Source organism: Drosophila bipectinata, chromosome 3R (genome assembly GCF_030179905.1).
Source record: "Drosophila bipectinata strain 14024-0381.07 chromosome 3R, DbipHiC1v2, whole genome shotgun sequence".
Taxonomy (NCBI): domain Eukaryota; kingdom Metazoa; phylum Arthropoda; class Insecta; order Diptera; family Drosophilidae; genus Drosophila; species Drosophila bipectinata.
The window spans coordinates 3,260,699-3,281,850 of record NC_091739.1 but is presented as its reverse complement, the minus strand read 5'-3'; the positions used below and the strand labels follow the sequence as shown (position 1 = coordinate 3,281,850).

The 21,152-nt window shown below is 43.7% G+C and overlaps 2 protein-coding genes and 1 long non-coding RNA gene across 5 annotated transcripts; 2 read left to right on the top strand and 1 right to left on the bottom strand.

The window, feature by feature from the left end:
• Positions 1–1,445: 1,445 nt before the first annotated feature.
• Zmynd8 (Zinc finger MYND-type containing 8) lies at positions 1,446–10,131 on the top strand. Of its 3 annotated transcripts, XM_070281223.1 has the most exons (10): positions 1,446–1,569; positions 1,663–1,831; positions 1,999–2,161; positions 2,763–3,839; positions 3,899–4,065; positions 4,136–4,217; positions 5,921–6,101; positions 6,181–8,825; positions 8,883–9,764; positions 9,828–10,131. In XM_070281223.1, the coding sequence occupies exons 4-10, from the start codon at positions 2,778–2,780 to the stop codon at positions 10,020–10,022; spliced, it is 5,214 nt and encodes a 1,737-aa protein (XP_070137324.1). In that variant the 5' UTR covers positions 1,446–1,569; positions 1,663–1,831; positions 1,999–2,161; positions 2,763–2,777; the 3' UTR covers positions 10,023–10,131. The 3 variants fall into 3 exon arrangements, with proteins under 3 accessions (XP_070137324.1, XP_017101102.2, XP_070137325.1); XM_017245613.3 differs by lacking the exon at positions 1,446–1,569 and having other exon boundaries at positions 1,640–1,831; XM_070281224.1 differs by lacking the exons at positions 1,446–1,569; positions 1,663–1,831; positions 1,999–2,161 and adding an exon at positions 2,196–2,477.
• A 94-nt stretch (positions 10,132–10,225) lies between these two features.
• LOC108128184 (alpha-tocopherol transfer protein-like) lies at positions 10,226–12,623 on the bottom strand. Its single transcript, XM_017245615.3, has 5 exons — positions 12,235–12,623; positions 12,067–12,174; positions 11,155–11,299; positions 10,885–11,098; positions 10,226–10,824 (listed from the first exon to the last, which is right to left on the bottom strand). The coding sequence occupies exons 1-5, from the start codon at positions 12,507–12,509 to the stop codon at positions 10,670–10,672; spliced, it is 897 nt and encodes a 298-aa protein (XP_017101104.1). The 5' UTR covers positions 12,510–12,623; the 3' UTR covers positions 10,226–10,669.
• Positions 12,624–17,796: 5,173 nt separating this feature from the next.
• Positions 17,797–18,542, top strand: LOC108128050 (uncharacterized). The gene is made up of 3 exons (XR_001773466.3): positions 17,797–18,050; positions 18,129–18,305; positions 18,397–18,542. It is a non-coding gene; the product is annotated as an uncharacterized lncRNA (long non-coding RNA).
• The last annotated feature ends 2,610 nt before the right edge of the window (positions 18,543–21,152 follow it).

Genomic DNA, 21,152 nt, shown 5'->3' with positions numbered 1-21,152 from the left:
TACTCCTTATACACACACACACCCGTACGCACACACACTTTGGGGCAATCATATGAAAAAGGGGCCAAGGCAACTTTTTGAACAGTTTTTTGGATTTTGGAATACAAATTATGTAAGTAATCTCAATTTATTGATATATGGAGATGCATGTTTACACGTGGCCGAACGGCCGGGAGGAGGAGCAGCAGCTCGACATTGTCGCTATTTTGAAAGCCCAAGGTTCGAGGATAATGGCTCGGGGTTAAGTGGGCGGTAAGGTAAAACAAGGGGCGTGGGTGGCTGGGATGCTTAGGATGGCCATGTCTGCCCGCCCGAGTGTGACCCTTATGAATGGGCCAACTTTTGTCTTTCTTCGTCGCATTTTATCCCCGCGCAGCATTATAATTTGCCATGAATATATGAAAACCGTTTGTAGAAGTTCAACCATTCCGAAGTCCTTGGGTTGCCACCCACCCCCTTTACAGGCGGCTCCCACCTCGGCCCGTTTCCAGCCATTTTGTGGGGATTGTCAGCCTGGGAAATGGTTTATGTAATGGGATTCATAACTTGTTTACCTGCCAGCAGGGTTATATCTAGTCGGGGAAGTGTTTTTAGTACGAGTCCAGCTTGTTCGGTGGAGCCTTCTAATTTTAATTAAACTTCTCAAATTGCCATAAAAATATATTTCGTGAAGCTGCCCAATGATTTATGGTAGTTTCAAGGTTATTCCCGCCATTATAAATTCATGCAAATGGCTCTGCATTTTCGGTCATTATTCAGCTCATTATATTCGAAAACCAAATTGGAGAGAGATCATCGGAATTCAAGCCAACTTAATTAACCAAAATTATGATGCATATGACCACTTACCACCTACCACTGTCCACTATTTAGCCATTTACACATTACCTGATTTATTTTTATAGCCCCTAATGAGTTAGGGCCTAAAATCCCAGACTTGTAGTAAATTTTAAAGCCTTTCTATGTCGCATTAATAAATAATCATTTTTATAGCAATCTAGGGGAGATTTTTATAAATTATGGATGCCATTCCCTACAACTAGAAACTCGGAGTTTTTACCTGAACATTTTCCCAAAAAAGGCATGTTTAAAAAAACATAATCATATTTGGTTTGTCACCTACCTGGATTGCCGTTCCCACTGATATAGAAATCTCCTGTAATACTAGGATTTAAAAGATAGTTTTCACTGGTAATACCTGTAAAGACTTATTCTAATTCTAAACTTTTACAATTCGTATTTTTCTAATAATCTTTTGAGAATTACCGGCATGGTTATTTATTTAAACGTAATTATGTTTATGCAAATTTATTTATAAATTCAAAACAGTGGCGAAACGAGAGCAACAAGCGCCAGGAGAGCAAGGCGAAGAGAACGTTCCACGGCGAATTCGCACTGCGCCGCTCTCTGCATTTAGTATTTTCCTCATCCAAATTCGCGGTCACACTAAAATTGGCCGAAGCAAACGATTTTTCTTACATATTTTAGATTTAAAACAAAAGAATGCTACTTTGTAAGCGTAATCAAAGTAATTACAAACTTGATTGCATAAAATTAAGGTAACACTAGGTAAGAATTCAAAAATCAAAATCCCGCCCGCGTTTCACGATCCACCGTTTCATGTTTCCGCAAAAATGTCGGTGCTGATTTGACCAACATTAGCAGCTGCGCCAATTTTCCGAAACCATCAATTAAACCAGAAAAGTGCGTTACATCAAGTGCATAATAAAAGGAGATCATCGTCGGAGGATAGTCCTGCGGGAGCAGAAGAAAGAAGCACAAACCACTCGCTGGAAACTGATTATTTGGACTGCAAGCAGAGGAGAAATTGGTAAGAGCAAGCACGCCCGTTTCCCAGTTCTCGTTTGCTCCGCAAACCGATTCCCGGCGACCCCCTTGCGGACATGTTCCCTTTTCCTCTTTCCAATTCCCCACACAAGCTGCGAATGCAGAATAACACAAACATAGATTTTAACGTGCGCACATATTCTCTTGCAGAAGCAGCAGCAGAAACGGCCAGACGTGCATCTTCTTGCCAGGCGAAATATGACGACTAGAGGCCACCCGAAATAGCTCCTGTTTCCTGTATTGACCTCATTGCTAAAATGGTAGTGAAGTGCCCGCTACGCTGAGGCTTCCCTCTTGCGATTTTCGGAGCCAGGTGGGTGAGGAATGCTATCTGCGGAAACAGCGATTGCCGCTGCCTCTCGCTGAAGTCGGCGCAGGTGACGCAAAAACAAAACCAACAAAGTACCGTGAAAGCAAACAGAATTTCAATAATCCGACGCCAATATTCCCTAGCCAGTATTGGAAGTTATAATTTTGTCATCGTTGAACTTCCGGCGCTTGGAAGTCATAGGAAACGCCATGTAGTTCTTGCCTGAGATGCTAGGAAACCATTTCCGATTAGTCATTCAGAAATTTTGTTAATTATTTTTCAACTCATTCGTGATCTTCAATAACATCTGATTGTATGTGTATGTACATCTTTGTTTTGAAACATTTCTGCTTTTAAATCCTCTAAAGAAACCAATTCCTGGCACCTTTCCGCTGCAAACTAGTTCCTGTTTTATATAACATTGTAATTGAAACTCACATACCCCCTAAAAGTGTATAGAAACGAAAACACGCACGATATCGTGACACTTTTGCATTTATTCATAGATTTGCCACTCGACGAATTCGTCACATGAAGCAACTCATGTACCAGTGTTCTGGTATAGGTTTTTCCGCTCCTCGTATTATCAGCATCATCTTTCCAGATTGGACCGTGTAGCATGGAAAGCAACGACAGCAGCGATAGCAACGGGGACAGCATAAAATCCATTCCCCGGCCGGACTACGAAGCCCTCTCCGCCATTCACAGTCCGCAGCCACAGATGCTGGATGGCCACATGGATAGCCAGACGGAAAGCCATTTGGAGCCGGCCAACATGCCCAGCAAGCGCCAAAAGTATGTGGTCAGCGCACCCCCAAGATCCGCCAACGGGAGCAGTAACTCCTCCAGTTCGAGTCCTTCCAACATCAATGTGGGATCCTCCCTGACCATGAAACTGACGAAGGTCAGCACTTCCACCCCGAACAACAAGACCCAGGCCAAGGTGCCCAAGGAGATGCTTGCCCTGCAACGATCTCACATTGAGTCCGAAGTGTTGACGAATTTCGTTATCGACGGATCCAAGTTGAAGCGAAGGAAGTCGCGCTATGCTGCCACGAATCTCGTACACCACGCAGCTGTCGGGGAACTGTCCCGCAGCCTGAACTCCTCCACCAAAAAGATGGCAAAGTCTTCTAAAGCCGCCCTTAAGCGGAGTAAGAGTATCCCAGCTCCCATTTGTGATTCAGACGAGGATTGGTGCCAGGAAGAATCGGGCGGGAAGGTTGTCAAGATCGGCAGAATGCGGGGACGTTCTATGGCTTTCGACGAAGGCGAGCGTCTGGCCCATCTGAATGCCGAGGACAGCAACAGTATGCCAGCTGACCACCAACTCAACCGCTTGAAATCCCGCAGCAAGACGCTGTCACTGACTAACAGCTGGAGCAACGACGAGCGAGCATCGCGGAGGGGCAACATGCGCAGCGAGAACGAAGAGTTTGCCAAGAAGCACAGCGCCTTCCTCGACAGCATCATGAACGATAACCCAGAGACGGAGCTTGCCCTGAACACTTCGGGAGAAGCGGACGTCGACGTAGACAGCGACTGGCCCAGTGGGGAGCTGGAGGCGCAGAACTCTCTGTTCTCCGACGTCAGCGAGTCAAAGACTATAGCTTCAGCGCCTGAAAAAGAGCAGGAGGAGGCCATACAGAGGTTGAAAATGATCTGGCAAGAGCCGCCTGTGGTGAGTACTCTTATTAGGATCATTATTATTTAAATTTTACTTTCTTTCCCTCCACATAGGCTGGCTGGGATCCCTTCTGCTGGAAATGCCGGCAATGCGGAAAACTACAACCCTGCTCAAAGTGCCTGCGTTCGTTCCACTCGTACTGCGTGCGACCCGCCACCACCAAGTTCGACTCCTCCTGGAAGTGCCCCGAGTGCCAACTGATCGAGACGGCTCCGAAGAGGTGACTGTAGCACCCTATATTCCCCGGCACATAATGTGAGCCATTGTTTATTTGTCTCCCCATTTTACAGACTGCGGCGCAACGATGTCTCCACCGATCTGCTGAGCCAGCTGCTCTCCTTCGCCCTGGAGCGCATGAAGCATGTGCGCGGGGTGAGTGATTATGCTGATTTTGCGGGGATTGGCCCAGGCCATCGATTCCAATTGTATGGTATCTCGTTTGCCATTAGACTTCTTTATCTCTCTGAATACTAGTCTGAGGTCTGATTTAGAATAATGCGAAATATATTTTGCAAAAACGCTTGTGCGTGTATGTGTTTACAAATAACCCTACCTATCCAGCTCAGACAATTGGTACTGCTTATCTAACAGCTTGCATCCATACATAGTAATCTGCCCAAAAATATCTGAAACAAAGCTACTACCTGCCTATTTTAGTAGGTATTTAAACATGTAACAGTTTGCACTGCATACCACATCAGAAATGTTCCATTTAACACGTACATATAGAGGGGGTGGCTCTTTCGTGACATTATTTTGACGTTAATTGTATATAACATGTGCTGGGGCTTTGCGCTCTTTGTCGCCGGCACTCGTTTGCATTTCAGTCCACGTACCATTTTTGTCTCTCGCTCTAGAAGCGCTACAGATATGTATAGACACCTGAAATGACTCGCTGGTTTGCTGATTTGCCTCGCCGGCTATTGGGTTTCAGTTTGACCATCTGGGCCGACAAGATTCCCTTGACCCTTCAGGCTCCAGCTCTGGTGCACTTCATGGGCTTAGTTCGTCGCAAGTCTGAGCACTTCAGCGACTCACGTGGCTTGTCTCTTCATTCACTTATCTGGAAGTCGTTGGCCGAAGCCATTTGCTTGTGTAGGGAATGCACGTCTGTGTGTTTGTGAGGGCTTTGTGTACATGAAGAATAAGGTTTATGGGTTCCAACTTCACCACTCAATAGGTTTTTTAACCTTGTTTTGAAGCTCAATAGATCAATGGATAGACAATTTCCAACAAACCTTTTTTTTTCTTTTCTATTTTATATTATTTAATTTAGGCAGCTTTTTATTCTTCATTGGTTACGTCATTATTTTTGCTTATCAATTTGTGGAATCTTCAGTATCCACAGTTTGTTAGGGTGAGGACATGGCCAGCTTTTCTTTCTTTTACTTCTTCCACAAAGTAGCTCCCTAAGTGGCATGCCCCATTAATTAGATTAAATTATTGATATTTTCGCTCGTTAGATGTGTTGGAAATGTGTGGGTATGGAGAGAATTAATTAATTAGCTTAATGTGATCACCGTCTGGTTAGCTAGAAGCATTTAAAACAATTCGCAGCGAGCTGGACAGCTCAGCGCAAACAAGTGCAAACCATTATTTACAATTATAAAGAAGAGGTTTCAGTAATAGTATTGGGTGTTTTATGGTTTGGTTGAAACATTTACTTTACTGACATTTCCAAACATTATCCACTTTATGTTTTGACCAAAGTGGTTATTAGCTACTATTTTCATGACCTTTGCTGTATATTCTTTGTGTACTTTAAGAGCTTCTTCTTATAGACAATTGCCCATTTTTGGTATCCAGTGGAGACCGTTGTTTGAGTATGAAACAGGAAGGGGCCGCACAACAGGCATCATTCATTTTTTATCACCCATATCCCATTTTCCTCCGCGTTGCCAGCCATCCTATTTATTGCCCCCATGCTCATGTGTATTTGTGGTGGTGTATCTGAGGGAATCACGGGCAAACTTGTTTGCGAACGACACACACTGGTGGCTCTCTCTTCGCCTTGCGGCGAATTTGCAACCCTCACTAAATCCTCGCTAAACTCTTGTGCTTACTCCCCCCCACAGGCCCACAAGCTGCGTTCGCCGCTAGAAGTGTTCCCGCAGACGTACAAAAAGTATTTCGTTAACCCGGTGAGCTTCGAGACTCTGGCGGAAAAAATCCGCAATGGAGCCTTCCAGAACACCGACGAGTTTCTCGGCGAGGTCAAGTGGATCCAGCACAATGCCCTCATCTTGGACAATGGCGGTAAGTGGGTACATTTTCGTAGGCACTTGTGCCACCAAAAATCACTTATCGCTTTTAATAAACAATCTGCTTTCCGTAGATGCCAAAGTGGAGCAAGCCTCGAAGGCAGTGGTGAAGGTTTGCCGGCAGGAGGCGAATGAAATAGACACCTGCCCCGAATGCTATTTGAACGCCAACTCCAGCGACGAGTGGTTCGTCAAAGTTTGCCGACAACCCCATCTCCTGCTGTGGGCCAAGCTAAAGGGATTCCCATACTGGCCCGCCAAAGCAATGGGATCCACCAATCCATCATTGGTGAACGTGCGATTCTTTGGCAAGCACGATCGAGCCTTCGTGCCCGTGAAGGATTGCTTCTTATATTCCGCTCAGAACCCAAACACCCAGACCAGTCGCAGGTCTGCGAGAGATTTGGCTGAATGCATACACGAGGTGGAGGTGCACATAGAGTACATAAAGCGGAAGATAGGAGCCTTTAACTACGCCCCATTTCGCACCGCCTACGACCCGATGGAGGAGCAACAGCAGCTGGAGCAAATGATGCCTGGCGTTTTTGCGGCCATCGATCGGGAGATGGAGCCCGCGAATAAAACGCCACTGCAGTTCCTCATCCGCAAAACTGCGGGAGATAAACTGTCCATCGTCAAGAAGAGCAAAACAACTGAGTCGGGGAATGAGTCCGATCCTTCCAGCAGTCCGGCCAAGAAGGCCATAGAGGCGGAGGTCGTACCAGTTTCAACATCCGCATCGAGTGATCATCCAAAGCACAAGAGCAGCAACTACGAAGTCATATCCAGGGCAGGCGAATCTCTCAGCGACTCGCGTTGCAAGGTTCTTCTCAAGCGAAAGTCGCTAGCCACCAAAACCACAACCACCGCTTCTGTCGAAGCTCCGGAGTCTGTGACCACGAAGCGCAAACATTCCCTAAGTGATGCTAGTTGCACCAGTGAATCCAGCGACTACAAGAAGAAATCCAAGCATGCCAGAAAGCAGCACGAGAAGGAACCCGATAGAGACTCAGAGGAGAAAGCAGGATCTAATAAGGACATTTTGAAATTAAAGGAGCAGCTGCAGAAAAAGGAGACATCGAATCAGGATCCAGCAATGGATGCCTCTGCAGCTGCAGTAGTTTCTGTTGTGGAGTTGGTCCAACGCCGTCAGGGAGTTACCATCACCAAGATTCCACGGGAACAGCCCCAGAAAGTGCAAGCCGAAGAGTCTCCAGCTGTGCCAACTACACTTCCGCCTGCCCCTCCTCCTGTTCCTCCAGCTGCCCCTCCACCTGTACCTCCGGCTGACCCTTCACCTGCTCCTCCGGATGTCCCTTCACCTGCACCTCCTCCAGCAGCTAAGCCAGCAGCTATCTCCACCCCTACTAAGACAAAAGCCCAAGAAAAAGCTGAAGCCCAGTCGGAAGTCGAACGGCAGCAGCAGCAACTCATCAAGAAGGTTATTCCGTTTGTGGAAATCAAAACGGAAGTAATGTCAGAGCCCGAGGAGGAAGAAACTGAAGAGACAACCAGAACACACCAAAATCCAACGGAGCAGCTCGCCAAGCAACAATCCCAGGAAGGGCACCTGCAAAGGCCGCAAAGGGTGACGGCTCCACCACCAGATCCCCCGGTGGCAGCCCCCACACGACCTGCCCCCGCTGAACCAGTAGGAAACCTGGTTCCAGAAGCGATTAAAATTAAGGAGGAAATCTTCAGCGAGGAGGAAATGGAAACGGACGAACAAGAGCAACGAGCGAGTTTTACCCAAAGATCGGAAACGATACCCATGCCGCAACCGATGCCACCGCCCGCTCCATTGCCGCCACGAACGGAAACTGTTATCCAATCGATTCGGGAGGAGTCACCTGCCACAGATGAGCTGGTGCGTTTTGTGGGCGACACAACCATCCAACGGATAAACCAAAAGCAGAGTGGCAAAACTACAGACTCAACATCCAAACGTCGTTCAGCACAAGCGCCGCAAACAGCACAAGCACTTGGTCCAACATCCTTAACAGCTCACTCAACGTCACCGACATCTGCCCCTTTGCCCTCAGCCTCTCCTTCGCCGTCGGCATCGCCCAAGCCCAGTGCGGTTCATGGGACCAGCAGGACACCGTCGGTAACCCCTCAGATGTCCCCGAAGATCAAATCGCCGGCACCCCATCAGTTTAGGTCGAAAGGCGAGCGCACACCCAATTCTACCTCGCCACCAAGTGCTGCCCAAGGCACACCTGCTTCAAATCTGCTCCGATCCAACATGGTGGTTATACCAGTGGAGCAGACGGCCAACTGCAATCCAAACAATCCCATGACTATACCTGTTCCTCCCTTGAGGGCCGTTTCCAAGAGCACGCTGCAAAACTCACAAGCTTCGATGCCTAATCTGCCGGGTAGCAGCACCCCATCCATGCCTCCCCCACTGGCAGACTTAAGTGGTCCCCCGACAAGTGCGGGCACGAACCCAACACAGGCTACAACATCCAGCTCAGAGCAGAGCGGCATTTTGGCCAATGCTCTGAATGGATTGCCAAGCGAAACTGTGGTGGGTGAGACGAACCTTAACGAACCCATAACTCCTGGAATGGCCACGGCCTTAAGTGAGATGCTTTTGCGGTCTGGTCCGCCCAAGTTGGTCGCTCGTCCTTGCGGCCCACTGCAGTCTGATGGTTCCCAGATCTATCCATCGCAAGCAGGACCGGTTTCCAGGAAACTAAAGGAGAATGCCCACAAGGTAACCAGCACCTTTTGTAATTAAATTGTTTTTCTAACTTAATGTCTGCTTCCTCAGATCACGGACTACTTTATTTCCGTTATCGAGGACACACTCTGCGACATGGGCTCCGGCGAACAGAGTGTGCTCCAAGCTCGCATCGCCGGCCTTTTGTTGGAGAACGAGCGACTGAAGCAGCACTATGATCGTCAGGTGACGGACATGCAACGCACCCACGAGCTAATGCTATCCGAAATGCGTAAGACAATAGAGCAGGAGAACAAACGGACAATCAACGAACTCCGCCAGCAGAGCACCCTGGAGAGGATGCGGGCCGTGGAGGAGGCGAAGAAAAAGCAGTGGTGCGCCAACTGCATGCGAGAGGCACAACTCTATTGCTGTTGGAACACCTCATACTGCGACTATCCCTGTCAGCAGATGCACTGGGCCAAGCACTCGAGCACTTGCGGGCAGGCGTCCAATATACAGCTGAATCCGCCGACGCACTCTGCTACCATGCCTGTTGGAATGGAACCCATGCGATCCAAATCCAAGACCCCGATGGCAACCACCTCGACGGCCAATACGAGCGTCACTCCAAATGCCAGCACCCAGATAATTCGAAATGTATCTGTTCCAGCAGCAGGACCAGCGATGAGCGGTCCCGGTTCTAAGAAGTGGTCGCCAATGCTACCCATGATGAACCCATCCAATCAGGAGGCGGTTCTCAAGCTGCCCTCCACCACCTATCTGCGCCCGGTGGTCAGCAATATAGGAACCACTGTGACGCCCTCGCCGGTACTAATTAATACGAATAACAGCGGCATGAACGCGATGATGGTTTCCACTCCGGCACCGAGCAACCATTTAGGCAATCTCATGCCTGGCCAGCGAAATGCCATCAGCTTTAATCCAAAACCGCTCTCGCAAACAACTCCAATTCAGCGCTTTAACATACCTGTGAGTAAATAGGTTTTTGAATTTTGGTTTTTTCTTTAACACAATTTGTTATCCAAATTTCAGTTACCCATGAATGTGAACCCCAATCCGCCGTTTAGTCTCATACCAGAGCCCCCTCATCAAAAGCCATCATCCAAGGCCACAGGGCGCAGTTCAGGAAAGAACAACAACCGCATGCGACAAATAAACATGGCAAACAACGCCCCGAGCCCACAGGGCATGAGACACAATCAAATGAATCAAGTGTTTAAACAGTGAATAGTTAAGGATAATAAAAAAAAGAACAGAGTAGATAGAAAGGAGATTGAACCGCCTGGAAAGACTGCCTGTAATTCAGGAAAATAGCATCCTTGATATTCCAGAGAAACTCAGAATCAATTATTTTTGTCTGATCCGAATGTACTAAGTCCATATTTTGGACGCCAACTTATTAATCCAAATCCCCGATAATCCAAGCGCTATTTTATTTTTTTTACTCAGAGAGTAACAGTTCTAAGTTTTATTGACACTGAAAGACGCAGTTTTATGTATAAAGATATCAATACAATAATAGTTACCTAAGTATATGGATAGATTCGGTATATATATTTATAAATATATCAAACTTTTTTTCAATATCTGATTTTACCATAACCTAATCGAATAGAATGTAAGAGAATGTAAAACCATGAGATGGAATTTTGCAAAAAGTAGTTACTTGCAGTCATACCATTCGTCATTTAAAGCATAATGTACATTTTTCTTTCATCCGACATCCCACATTTTATGTATATTGAAAGCAAAGCTATAACTGAAAAATGAGAAAAATACATCTGAAGAAATGTTTGAATCACCATACAAAATATATTTCTCTATCAAACCACCTACGAAACAAAAGTAACTTTCCCCAAAAATCAAACTCAACCTCAATCAATGTCTAACTTCTTGAAGTTTCCTTCAATCCCGAAAAGATCTGAGACGTTTTTGGGCTTTCCGGGTCTAAGTTTCTCGTTCACCTGATGGCGAGTCTCGAATTCAAGCATTTCCTTGCGATTATCCAACAGTTTTTTGTAATAAATATCTGTAAATAATTACATTTTAAAAAAATATTGTATCTATTTTCTGCCTAAAGGAGATCTACCTTTTGACAGGCTGGTGGACTCCTCGTCTCCGCCATAATCCTTGGGCAGCATTTGTTTTGGGACAAACTTAAAGAAGGCATTCAAATCGCTGTGGACGTGAAGGACACTGGACAGCTCCTTCTTCATAAAGGGGGTCATCAAGGCCAGGATCTTATCCATGAAAGGCACAATGTTGATGAAATGAAAGCCAATCAGTCTGATAGCAGCCGCTTCCTGGAAAACTTGACAATTGTATGGGAGATTTTAGATGCAAATAGATGGATCCTTGCCTGAAGATAGTATAGGAACTTTTTCATCTGCAAGAGGCCCACACGAGCCACGTGGCCCAAGGAACAGCCCTTTAGATCGATCACTATCACATGTCCTGGCTGAATGCCATCCTCGTACATCCAAAAGTCGAACACCATACAGTATCTGCAAGATAGTCATTTAAAAAGGAATATCTCGATTAATCTCGAATAACAAATTGTGTTTTTGAATTAAGCGGACGTACTTTGCTCCAGTCCTTCCCTGAGTTACACCCTTGCCTGTCCAAGTGGACATGTTTATTAATATTTACTTGTTTAATTGCTTGTTCTTAATTGACTGCCATTATACAGCAGATTATAATGATGATTGTAAGCGTAGAGTGGTCGATGATCTGTGAATGTCTGTGGATTAAGGCAAAGTATCTCAGTAGCTCAGCGTGTATCTCTGTATCCGGAATCGTGTGCGTGCTTTGAGTAGTGTTTAGTTTGAGGTTTTAGTGTAGAACCTTAATACTTAATACTTTCATGCTTCTTTCAGCCTTGTCATAATCACGCCACAAATATGACGTGCAAATGGCGCAAAAGCGAGGAGGTAATTATTGTCAGCCATTACTATTAAAGTTGAACAAGTGTTTGCAAAAATCGTATATAACAACTATACTTAACTTTGATATTTAGGGGTATATAATAATTTCTTATGTCACTATGGGAACTTTTTTTTAAAAGTGAAAGATATGGGTGGTTTTTGACAGTTCAACACAAGTACCATAATATAAGTGCTAGAAGGCTATTAGTTTCTATACTACAAGTGTTATTTATAGACCTTTTAAGAGTGTTGAAGGACACTTTGAAAGATGGACCATAATGCTAACAAATATTTTAAAATAATATTTAAAGACGTTTGCTTTACACCTCGATCCTATGAATACTTACAATTTCATAACGTCCGCAAAATTATAGTTTGAGGTATTTAAATCATCGAGTTTGCCGATTATAACTCGATAGCCTTCCGGAGTGGCTCCTGGTAGAGGAACAATGGAACTGCAAGGATTTTCAATGATTGTTTACCAAGAGTCCTTATAAGCTTGTCATTTAACCTACACTGTGTTCATGGCCCTCCTGATTTCCGGGCGCTCGCAGTCCAGATTCGAAAAGAACTCGTCCAGGTGGGTGCGGGCAGTGAGATTGATGTCCAGCACCTGTTTGGCAACCTCCATGCTGGACCTGCAGGCGTGGAAAAAGTGGAGCGCCTCGCCCTCCGAGAACTTCTTCGAGATATGCGGCTGGGCATGGATCCAGTCCAAGAACTTCTCGATCTCCGACCGTTTGATTTCCGGAAATCGGGCATACTGCTCCTTCAGATCGGCTTCCTTCATTTTTGGGATCAGCAATGCGATTTACTTTTGATTTTAGCGCGCTATTTGGCCCGAAACGCGTTTCCAGCTATCGGCGGTCGACTCTCGAATGAAATGGAAATGGAAGCTGTTTGCTTTCGCAAGTGAAACTGGTTGTCTGGCTGGCTAGCTGGCCGGCTGACTGTGCAAATTCGGCATGCAATTTCGAGTGCTCTCGGGATGGGATCGGGATTCGTAGTGGGAAATCGGGCATATCGGGAAAATCGGGGACGTATGGGGAGGGCAAATGGCATGTGCTGGCTAGCCGAATCGCAGACTGGATTCCCCTCATCCCCTCCCATTTTGGAGGAAAACTCACAACTGGCTTTCGTTCGGCCATCATCGTCATCGGTTCATTTCACTTTACTTCCATCAGGCTGCGTGGAAATGCATTTTGTTTGTTGGCGGCTTGTTGTTCGTTGCTTTTTCAACCTGACCGTTTTCTTCCAAACGGCTATTATTATTATTACTTTTTCTCTCCAATCCATCTGGGGTATTACGTAACATGTGATCAAGTGATTGGGCGGGCGATCCGTGACGAGTGTGGCCTGTTATTATTTCGCTTGGCATGTGCTCAAGCCGATCAAGAGATTTTAGCTCCTTCATCAAATCCGAAATATGATGCTTGACTGGCGAAAGGAAATTATATTTTTCATGTACACACAGACCACAAATGGAGCTTAGCGATAAGCGAACAAAGCGACGGCCAAAAGTGGCACACGTGGCGTATACTTAATATAAGCGATAGTCTACAAATAATGTTTTAGATAAAAACATTCAAACCTATTAAGTTGTTTTTTAGGTTTTATGTGTATAAAATACATATAATAATAAGTAAGGAAAGGCTTGAGCATGAGTTTTTTAAATGTCACTTTTCTGCCTCTATTTCGAAAAACTAAACAGAATTTTTCCATAAATATTTGGTTGCCCTCAAAATACCAAAATCAGTTTTGCAATAATTGTATAAATTGCTGGCTTCCTTCAGTTGAAATAAGATGTCACAACAGTTACGAGTTCCTCGCCGGCTAAATCCTCAAGTGGTTGCAATGCAACCTGCAACTTCGTCTTCTTCTAGCAAGTCTAGTTGCCGCAACGGCCTCATTTCCGCGGCAGACACTTGACATTTTGCCAGCAGCAGACACCAGCTAGCCAAGCTGGAAAACCAAGCCAAGCCGACTCGGCAAGTGGACAACCAAACAGGCAGCCTGTGGCGAGTCACTGAAAAATATGATTGAGAAATTAAAAAAATTATAACTAACAATCAATATAGTTTTCCTATTTATACAAAGCTTTTCTCACTTAATATACGTACCTACGGGTCACATGAATATTATCAACTTTTTTCAGTGCACCTGTGGCATGCTCCCCTCAGTTAACACAGCCGGTGCGCCACTTTGGCGTGTCTGAAATTCCAAACGGATTAGAAGCCGCGTGCAAAGAGCAAACGGCGAACTGCAAACACCGAACGGCAAACGGCGAGTGTTTACCTCCAATGGCAACCAGTTTGTTGGCCGGAGGAGCTTTTTGCTTTACGGCGTTTCGGGGTAGCCTTAGCCTAAAAGACGATCAAAGGAGCAGGGGTGCTGCTCCTCAGCTTGGCCAGCTGGGGGCAGGTGTCGCTATGTCAGCCTCGAGTGTCCAACTAGGTGGCAAACCAAATTAATTATCCATCCCAAAATCCGAGTTCGAAACTAAGTTTGCCACCGTGAGATCGAGAGGTCATGTGCACTTTACATAAATTAAAAAATAAAATTAATATGGTTCGATTAATATGGTTTATTTTCGAGTCAAAATATAATATTATATGCATGTTAATCAGTTCCTATTGAAGCTTAATAACTAAACTCTTCGAAAATCTTTTTAGACAGCGATGCTAAGAGAATCGATCCTTGAGAATCTAAACTCATTAAAATATATGCATATCGCCCCTTCTCAAGCCTTTTTCACTTTATTAGAAATTACTTCCTAACCCCCCTCAATCAGGATCTATAATGGAGTTTAAGTAAATCTTAAAGCTAAACCTCCATTATTATTAATTTTGTTTGGTTAAATATTTAAAATAGTTTTCTAATTTTCAATAAAATTTGAGAAGTAAACTAAATTTTCCAAGTGTACTAACGTTACAACCTATCGACAACTGACAGACAGGCATCAATTTTCGCAATGCTGACCCAAAAAAATCAATCGCAGGAATGCCTGCATGCTAATCGGGGATCAGGTTTTTGGCCACGATGACGATGATGGCCGTTGGTAGTGGTTTCGGTGGTTATAGTGATAATATTGGTGACAACATGATTTGGCGTTCGGTGGGCTCGTTTTATGTTGCCGTCACGCACCGAGTCCTACCAGTGGTTCGCCATTTTTGGGCTTAGCTCTTTGGCGTCGACTCTTGTCCTCTTTTGGCCCTGCCCAGTTTCAGCCCAGATTTTTCTGTGCCTTGTTTCTGCCTTTGTGTACTGGGTACTGGCAGTGGAGTTGCTGCGGCTGTTATTTGTTCTCTGGCCATTTTTCACGCATTTGACTGCATTACTTAACCTCAATTTGGCCAACGACGTGCATCAACTTCCCATTTCCCTGCCCACTCCCCCCGACTGTTCGTGCCACTCCTCAAACCCAATGTCTGTCTCGTCGAACGGTTGCCGTTTCCGTTGGCTGCCACAGCTCCGTTGAACAAATGAAGTTGTCGCGTCGACTTACAACCATTTGCATATTGTCCCCCACTCCACCCATATCCCCTCCATTTCAACACCTCGATCCCGTATTCGAGGAGTACTGATCCTGTCCAGTTCGCTGTGATCATTTCAATTGCCCTGATTCATGTCTACAGGCCGGAAAAAAAAAAAATGAAATATGGCTTTTTAGGGTAAATTATACGATATATTTTATTTGAAACTATAATGAAACAAACTATTAACTAACTATTAGATAATAAAATATTTTAAAATTTTGCTTAAATATTTAATTTCTGGCAGCTACTTCTAAGATACAATAGACCGTAGAAGATTTCATATAAGCGTTCTTAAATATCTAGGACTAAATAACATGTTTAGGGTTTTTTTAGTGTTATCACTTCTTTCTTTTGATTCCTGCATTCCTCTAACAATTAAAGTTAGGGGTTGGGTTGAGGTAGAATTAACCACGCGATTGTCGCCGGCCCAAAAAGCCTCGATTGTTCTCCATTTCGCAAGCTCTTGTCTTTTTCTTAAAACTGGTTTTGCGCATGCGCGCCTTTTTTGTGTTACTGCTTTTTCCTTTACATTTTGAATAGGTCTTTTCATACCCTTCCAAATTGTATTATAATTTGGCCAAACTGGAAGCAACGCTAGGGTCGATCTAAGGATATAGTTCGGGCGGTCTTGTCTGTTTTTAGGCAAATGGACTTTGAGATTTAAAACTATCGTTACATATCGTTTTGGCATGGTTTGGAATGGCAGTGATAGGTTTAATATAATATAGGTAATTGTCGTAGGTAGGTCGGTAAAAGTCTTGGAATTTATTAACAATCAGTATTACGCAAGATATACATACCATTCATAGACTAAAAACGCCCATTTATTAAATTTCGCTAACTTACAATATTAACTTACAAATATCACGTATGCATATCAACTATGCAATAATTATTTTGTTTAAATACCTTGAGATGAGGGAAATAATATCCTAGATCCTTTGCCTCGGGATGACAATAATTGCCAAAAACTTTCAAAACTTGTGAAAGACTTAAGTATCTTAAACAATTTGAAATGTTTTAAAACCATTTTAAACATGCCTAATATATATGTAACTTCGAAATCTGTTCAAGTATAACATTCGACAAACTGAAATTTATTTGCGGAGGTGTTTGGCAGTAGTCTTTGACTCCTGAAAATACATAATTTCATATCAATTAAATATTAATTTGTGTTCAGTCCTTGAGTTGGAGAGGGCATTTCAGTGAAGTTCAGTTATATGTACAATTGTATTATACAATAGAATCCTTTGGTTAAAGTCGGACAAATATGGAAAATTCGGGAAAGGGCAAAAAGTTTTTGGTGAAAGGCAAGTTAGCCAAAAGCCAACGTAACTCGGATTTTTACCAGGCGATAAATAATCAGTCTATTTTTATACTTTCCAAATCTTGGCTTTAAAGTAGTATACCTACACAGGATATAAAAACAGTCAATAAATTATTGATCCTATTTCGCAAACTGTTAATGAGCAATAAAAAACGACAAGGGTGTAGAAGCTTCGTTTCTCGCGAAGCTTTCCTTTCTTGTTTTTTATTTTAGCAAGCCATCACTGAGACCTGTGATCTTGTTTTTTGTTATTTTAGCGGTTTTTGTTTTGATTTCTGATTGCCGTTCGAATGTCTTTTTCAGCGGGTTGTTGCTATTGTTGGTAGTGTTGCTGCTGTTGCCCACTTTTATTTACGGTGGCAAGTGTCGCTTGACAAATTGATTTTGATTTGTTTGGTCTTTTTGCACCTTTTTGTTTTGTTTCGGTTTTTATTTTGTTTTTTATTGTTTGCAAGCCGGCAATGGGAAGTTTTTTAGGGGCTTGGCAGCCTTGAATGCAACTTTTGCCTAGGGAAGTGACTAAAAGTGACGGAGTACCCATTAAATTGCTTCAGTTCCCAGCTGAACAGGAAAAGGAGTCAACAGCAATATCCATCCAATTATCTCTTCCTTTGGAAAACGTTCAAATTGGAAATCAAACAGCAACAGTTGAATGCACTTTGGCGGGGGTGGCTGGGCTGTGGCTTTTATTTTTCGATGGGACGGAAGGGAGTAAGGGCGGCCGGGGCAGGGTGCGGGGCTAACTGTTCATTACACGCTCGTTGGCATCCTGTTTCATGCAACAGCAAGCAACAGGATGCCGCACAAACAATCTAAATTCCGAGGGTGGTTGCTCAGACATGCACTTTGAGAAACGATGGGACCTACGATGGTGCTTATATCTTTTGTAATTGAAGTTTTGTCCTTAAAGTATCCTAATACGCCACATAAACACTTTTATCATTTAGTTTTAAAATGTCCAACTACCCATAGAATTCAAAATACCCTTTCTCTTTAATATTTTCTTCACAAGTAACAAGTATTTCTCTAAGTGCTGCCAGACCTGATTGCCCCTTAAAAAGCCAACCAAAGTCAGTTCCAAGTGAATGCCAAACAAAGCCCGTCCATCCAACACCACCGATCCATCCATCCATCCACTCCGGCGATCGTACAAAGGGACTCAGAACACAAAGCATTAACGCGCTCTGGAAAAAAATGATCAGGAGCCGGAGAAGGAGCAAGAGGGTCACGAACAGAAGACTCCGAACAAAGGAAGATCGTTTTTTTCTTTTTCCTGAGCTCAGTCGTGCGTCAAAAAAATCCTTAAGCCAATGGAAACGAATAAGAAATTCAACAGCCGAGCACCTGATGATGATTCCGACTCTGACTTTGACGACGACACCTGAACCCTCCGGTAAATAAATATTAAGGAATGATAATTAGGAGGTCTAGCAACCCTCCGCCAGACGGACGTTACAATCGCGCACAGGTACGACCCGGTAATGGTGGTGGAATCTCAGTGGTTGTTCGTCAGTCTTCCTTTTTCTTCCTTTTTGTGCTCGTCTAGTGTGAAGTGATCGTTTGGCTATCTAAGTGATGTCATCCAAGGGTGGCTTCTCAACCCAAAAAACAAAGAACCTGCTAGGATATTCATAAGTCTACCCCTGGACTCGCTTGAGGAGATCGCAACCGTTGTAGCAAGTTGCCGAAGATGCGCCGCGCCCTAATTAGTGGCGGGCAAAAGGTAACAGTGCATCGTAAAAATATGCACATATCAAGAACTCCTATCTACATAATTATTAATTCAATATTTCCTGCCGGTTCTTGTACGCCAGCCTCGGTGCCAGCCTTAAAGAAAGCAATTCTCGAAAGGGGAAAGGAAGCGAGCACTTGATCTCAAGGACCACATTATAATGGAAAACGAGTCGCTGGAGGAAAAGGGGAGTCCCTCAGCCGGATGGTGAAATCAAATGAGATCAGAAGAGAAAGCATTGGAAGTTCTGGAGGGGCCTTTGCACTGAGGAAAGAATCTTTTTAAAACAGGAGTTTACGAGATGATTCTTTGAAAGAAATAGGGTACATTTTTATCACAGATCTCAAGTAATATAACCTAGAAATTCAAAACTTACCTAGAGTTACTTAATAATGAGATAAATATTATATTAAGCTTACTTAATGGGATAATCGGTTTTTAATTAAAGTTTTTTCATTAAAGTCGACTACATATATCATTGTTTTGAATGTATTTATTATTAAACACTTCTGCGAAAGTACGTCATATTAAACAATAAAATATAATTTATCTGTATAATGGTTATCTTTTACTAGATTTTGTATTCTTTAAAAGAAAAATTCCCAATCCTTAGGGGGATAGGAATGCTAATGTCACATGTTAATGTGATCGGCCATCTGGAATAGTATTCGTTTGCCTAGAAATCACTGGAGGAGCTTTGCTGGCGAAAGTAGTAGCTCGTTCCCCTCCCTCTTTCCTTGCCCCTCGTTTTTAGATCTCTTCCGCGATAGACACGCGTCACAAGCTCCTACTAGGGAGCTCCTACTCTTCTGCTCCTCCAGCTCCTCCAGCTGCGACGACTGTGGCACCCATTAACATTGTAGCATTTTACGCTTTCGCCTTGTCTTCGTCCCCACATAAAAGAGAAGATAGAGGGACACAGATAGAGGGAGATGGGAAATTGAATCTTTTCCCGGACGGGGTTCACTGAACCCCGTCTCTCAGATGATTTGCGCCTAGCTGGCGGACGAACTCTCGGATCAGGGGGCTACTATATGTGTGTACATCCCAGCTCTGTCTTGCTGCGAGGATGATAAATTGTAAGGCACTTATACCCAGCTCCGTAATAAAAACATTTTTTTTTGTTCAAAAATCTCTTAATCTCATAATCCCAAGACATCCAGCCGGACTTGCCTTAGATCCGCGTGGTGGGAGTACTTACGCGTTGCAAGTTTGGAGAGACATGTGCTTGCAATTACGATTCAGTTGACCTACATCGATCTGTAGAAATTCCTGATGGGAGATCAACTACGAAGAACTGAAAATTAATTGATTTTCAGTAAAGGGTCATTCGAATTAAATGAGACTTGCATATATACTTTCCATTGATATTTCAGTTTTTTCGATCAAAAATATTTCAAAAATCATGTCTCTCGTTTGAATATAATTTTTTTCAAAGAGTCCTTTAAGTTTATAAAACAAATTTAAATAAAAACCTGTTACCATACTATGCTAACAAGAATTCAAACTTTGTTAGATAATATCTTATTTATTAACCGAAATTAAGGATAGAGGGTCTTTATGAAAATCTAACTGGTTTTTAAAAAATAATGTTTAAGATGAGCATTTTATTCATAAGGCGCAGAGTGCCTTGCAAGAAAATAGTTCCCAGGAAGGCCGTAATTCTTATGGAGCACCTTTGGAAGACCGCGCCTAGACATAGACCATCCCGAACTTTGCATAATTTCCACTAAATGGAAGCCTAGATGGTAAGACATGATAAACATGATCTAGGGTTCAAAATTATGCGCTGTAAGCGCACTCAAGCAATGCGATTTTCATTATTTTCCTGCTGCCGTGGAAAACGCACGTGCACAAGGCCAAGACAATTTTCTTACCCTCCTGCTGGGGGATCTTCACATGTCTTCCACTTATATATTATATGTAGGAATGCCTGGCAGATGAGCAACCCTCAGGGGCGCAACTCCTTGGACAAGGCAAGTCAACTGTGAGAGGGGGTGGTCGCTGAAGGATCCGGGGATCGGTTCCCGCCCGATCCGAGTCCCACATAATATTTGCATCTCATTTCCGGACACTTGGTTGCGAGGGTCAGCGCTCCGTCCTACATGTTCTCGGGGGTGAGCGTTTGACAATTACTTTTTTTGGGTGCGGGACTCGGAAGTGGAAACGGGACAAAGGCGAGCGGAAATGCCTTAACATGAATGCGAGGGGTGAATAATTACAATTATAACTTTTTGTATTTGGGGGAGGCTCACACAGTACACGGATGCCTATACAAAGTCTATGGAAAATCTAAAAAAGCAAAGCTAATGGTATAGCATTAAAATAAAAATTGTTTTAGTTATAATATTACCTATTAAAATTTCAAAATAGAACAAATCATAAAGTATATATCCTTCAGATAATATCTTATTAGAGGTAATCTATTTTTCAACAGGCTACATCTTAACCATCCTTTAAAAAATGTATATCCCTTTCTTGACTCTTTTTTTCGTAAGCCCCTAAGAGGTATATTTTCTCTCCGTGTTTCTAGGCTAAAATCAAAATAGTTTTTATGGCAATTTTCACATGGAATTTTAATGAGCTCTCCTAGGCAAGGGCGTTACGGTGGCTTATTTACGATCCCTCGACTGGATTTGTGTGGTGCACTGTGCGTGAACCTGTTACATTGAAACCCACGACTCTACCCCCTTTTCGGATTTCTCTGGCCCCTGTGTTGGCTGACATTTTCCCATGATTCGTCACCCAAATTCATTCAGGTGGCAGTGCTTTTCGGACCTGTTGCATAATTTGTCAACGATTTTATTGCTTCGGTTCATGCTTTTAATGATAGACTGT

What these genes read in the sequence shown, in the direction of transcription:
- Zmynd8 (XM_070281223.1), top strand. Translation starts at nt 2,778, where the DNA reads ATGGAAAGCAACGACAGCAGCGATAGCAACGGGGACAGCATAAAATCC. An exon ending in TAAAGGAGAATGCCCACAAG is followed by an intron (nt 8,826 to 8,882) that starts GTAACCAGCACC and finishes CTGCTTCCTCAG; the next exon opens with ATCACGGACTACTTTATTTC. An exon ending in TTCAGCGCTTTAACATACCT is followed by an intron (nt 9,765 to 9,827) that starts GTGAGTAAATAG and finishes TCCAAATTTCAG; the next exon opens with TTACCCATGAATGTGAACCC.
- LOC108128184 (XM_017245615.3), bottom strand. Translation starts at nt 12,509, where the DNA reads ATGAAGGAAGCCGATCTGAAGGAGCAGTATGCCCGATTTCCGGAAATC. An exon ending in AGGAGGGCCATGAACACAGT is followed by an intron (nt 12,175 to 12,234) that starts GTAGGTTAAATG and finishes AAATCCTTGCAG; the next exon opens with TTCCATTGTTCCTCTACCAG. An exon ending in TTTGCGGACGTTATGAAATT is followed by an intron (nt 11,300 to 12,066) that starts GTAAGTATTCAT and finishes ACTATCTTGCAG; the next exon opens with ATACTGTATGGTGTTCGACT.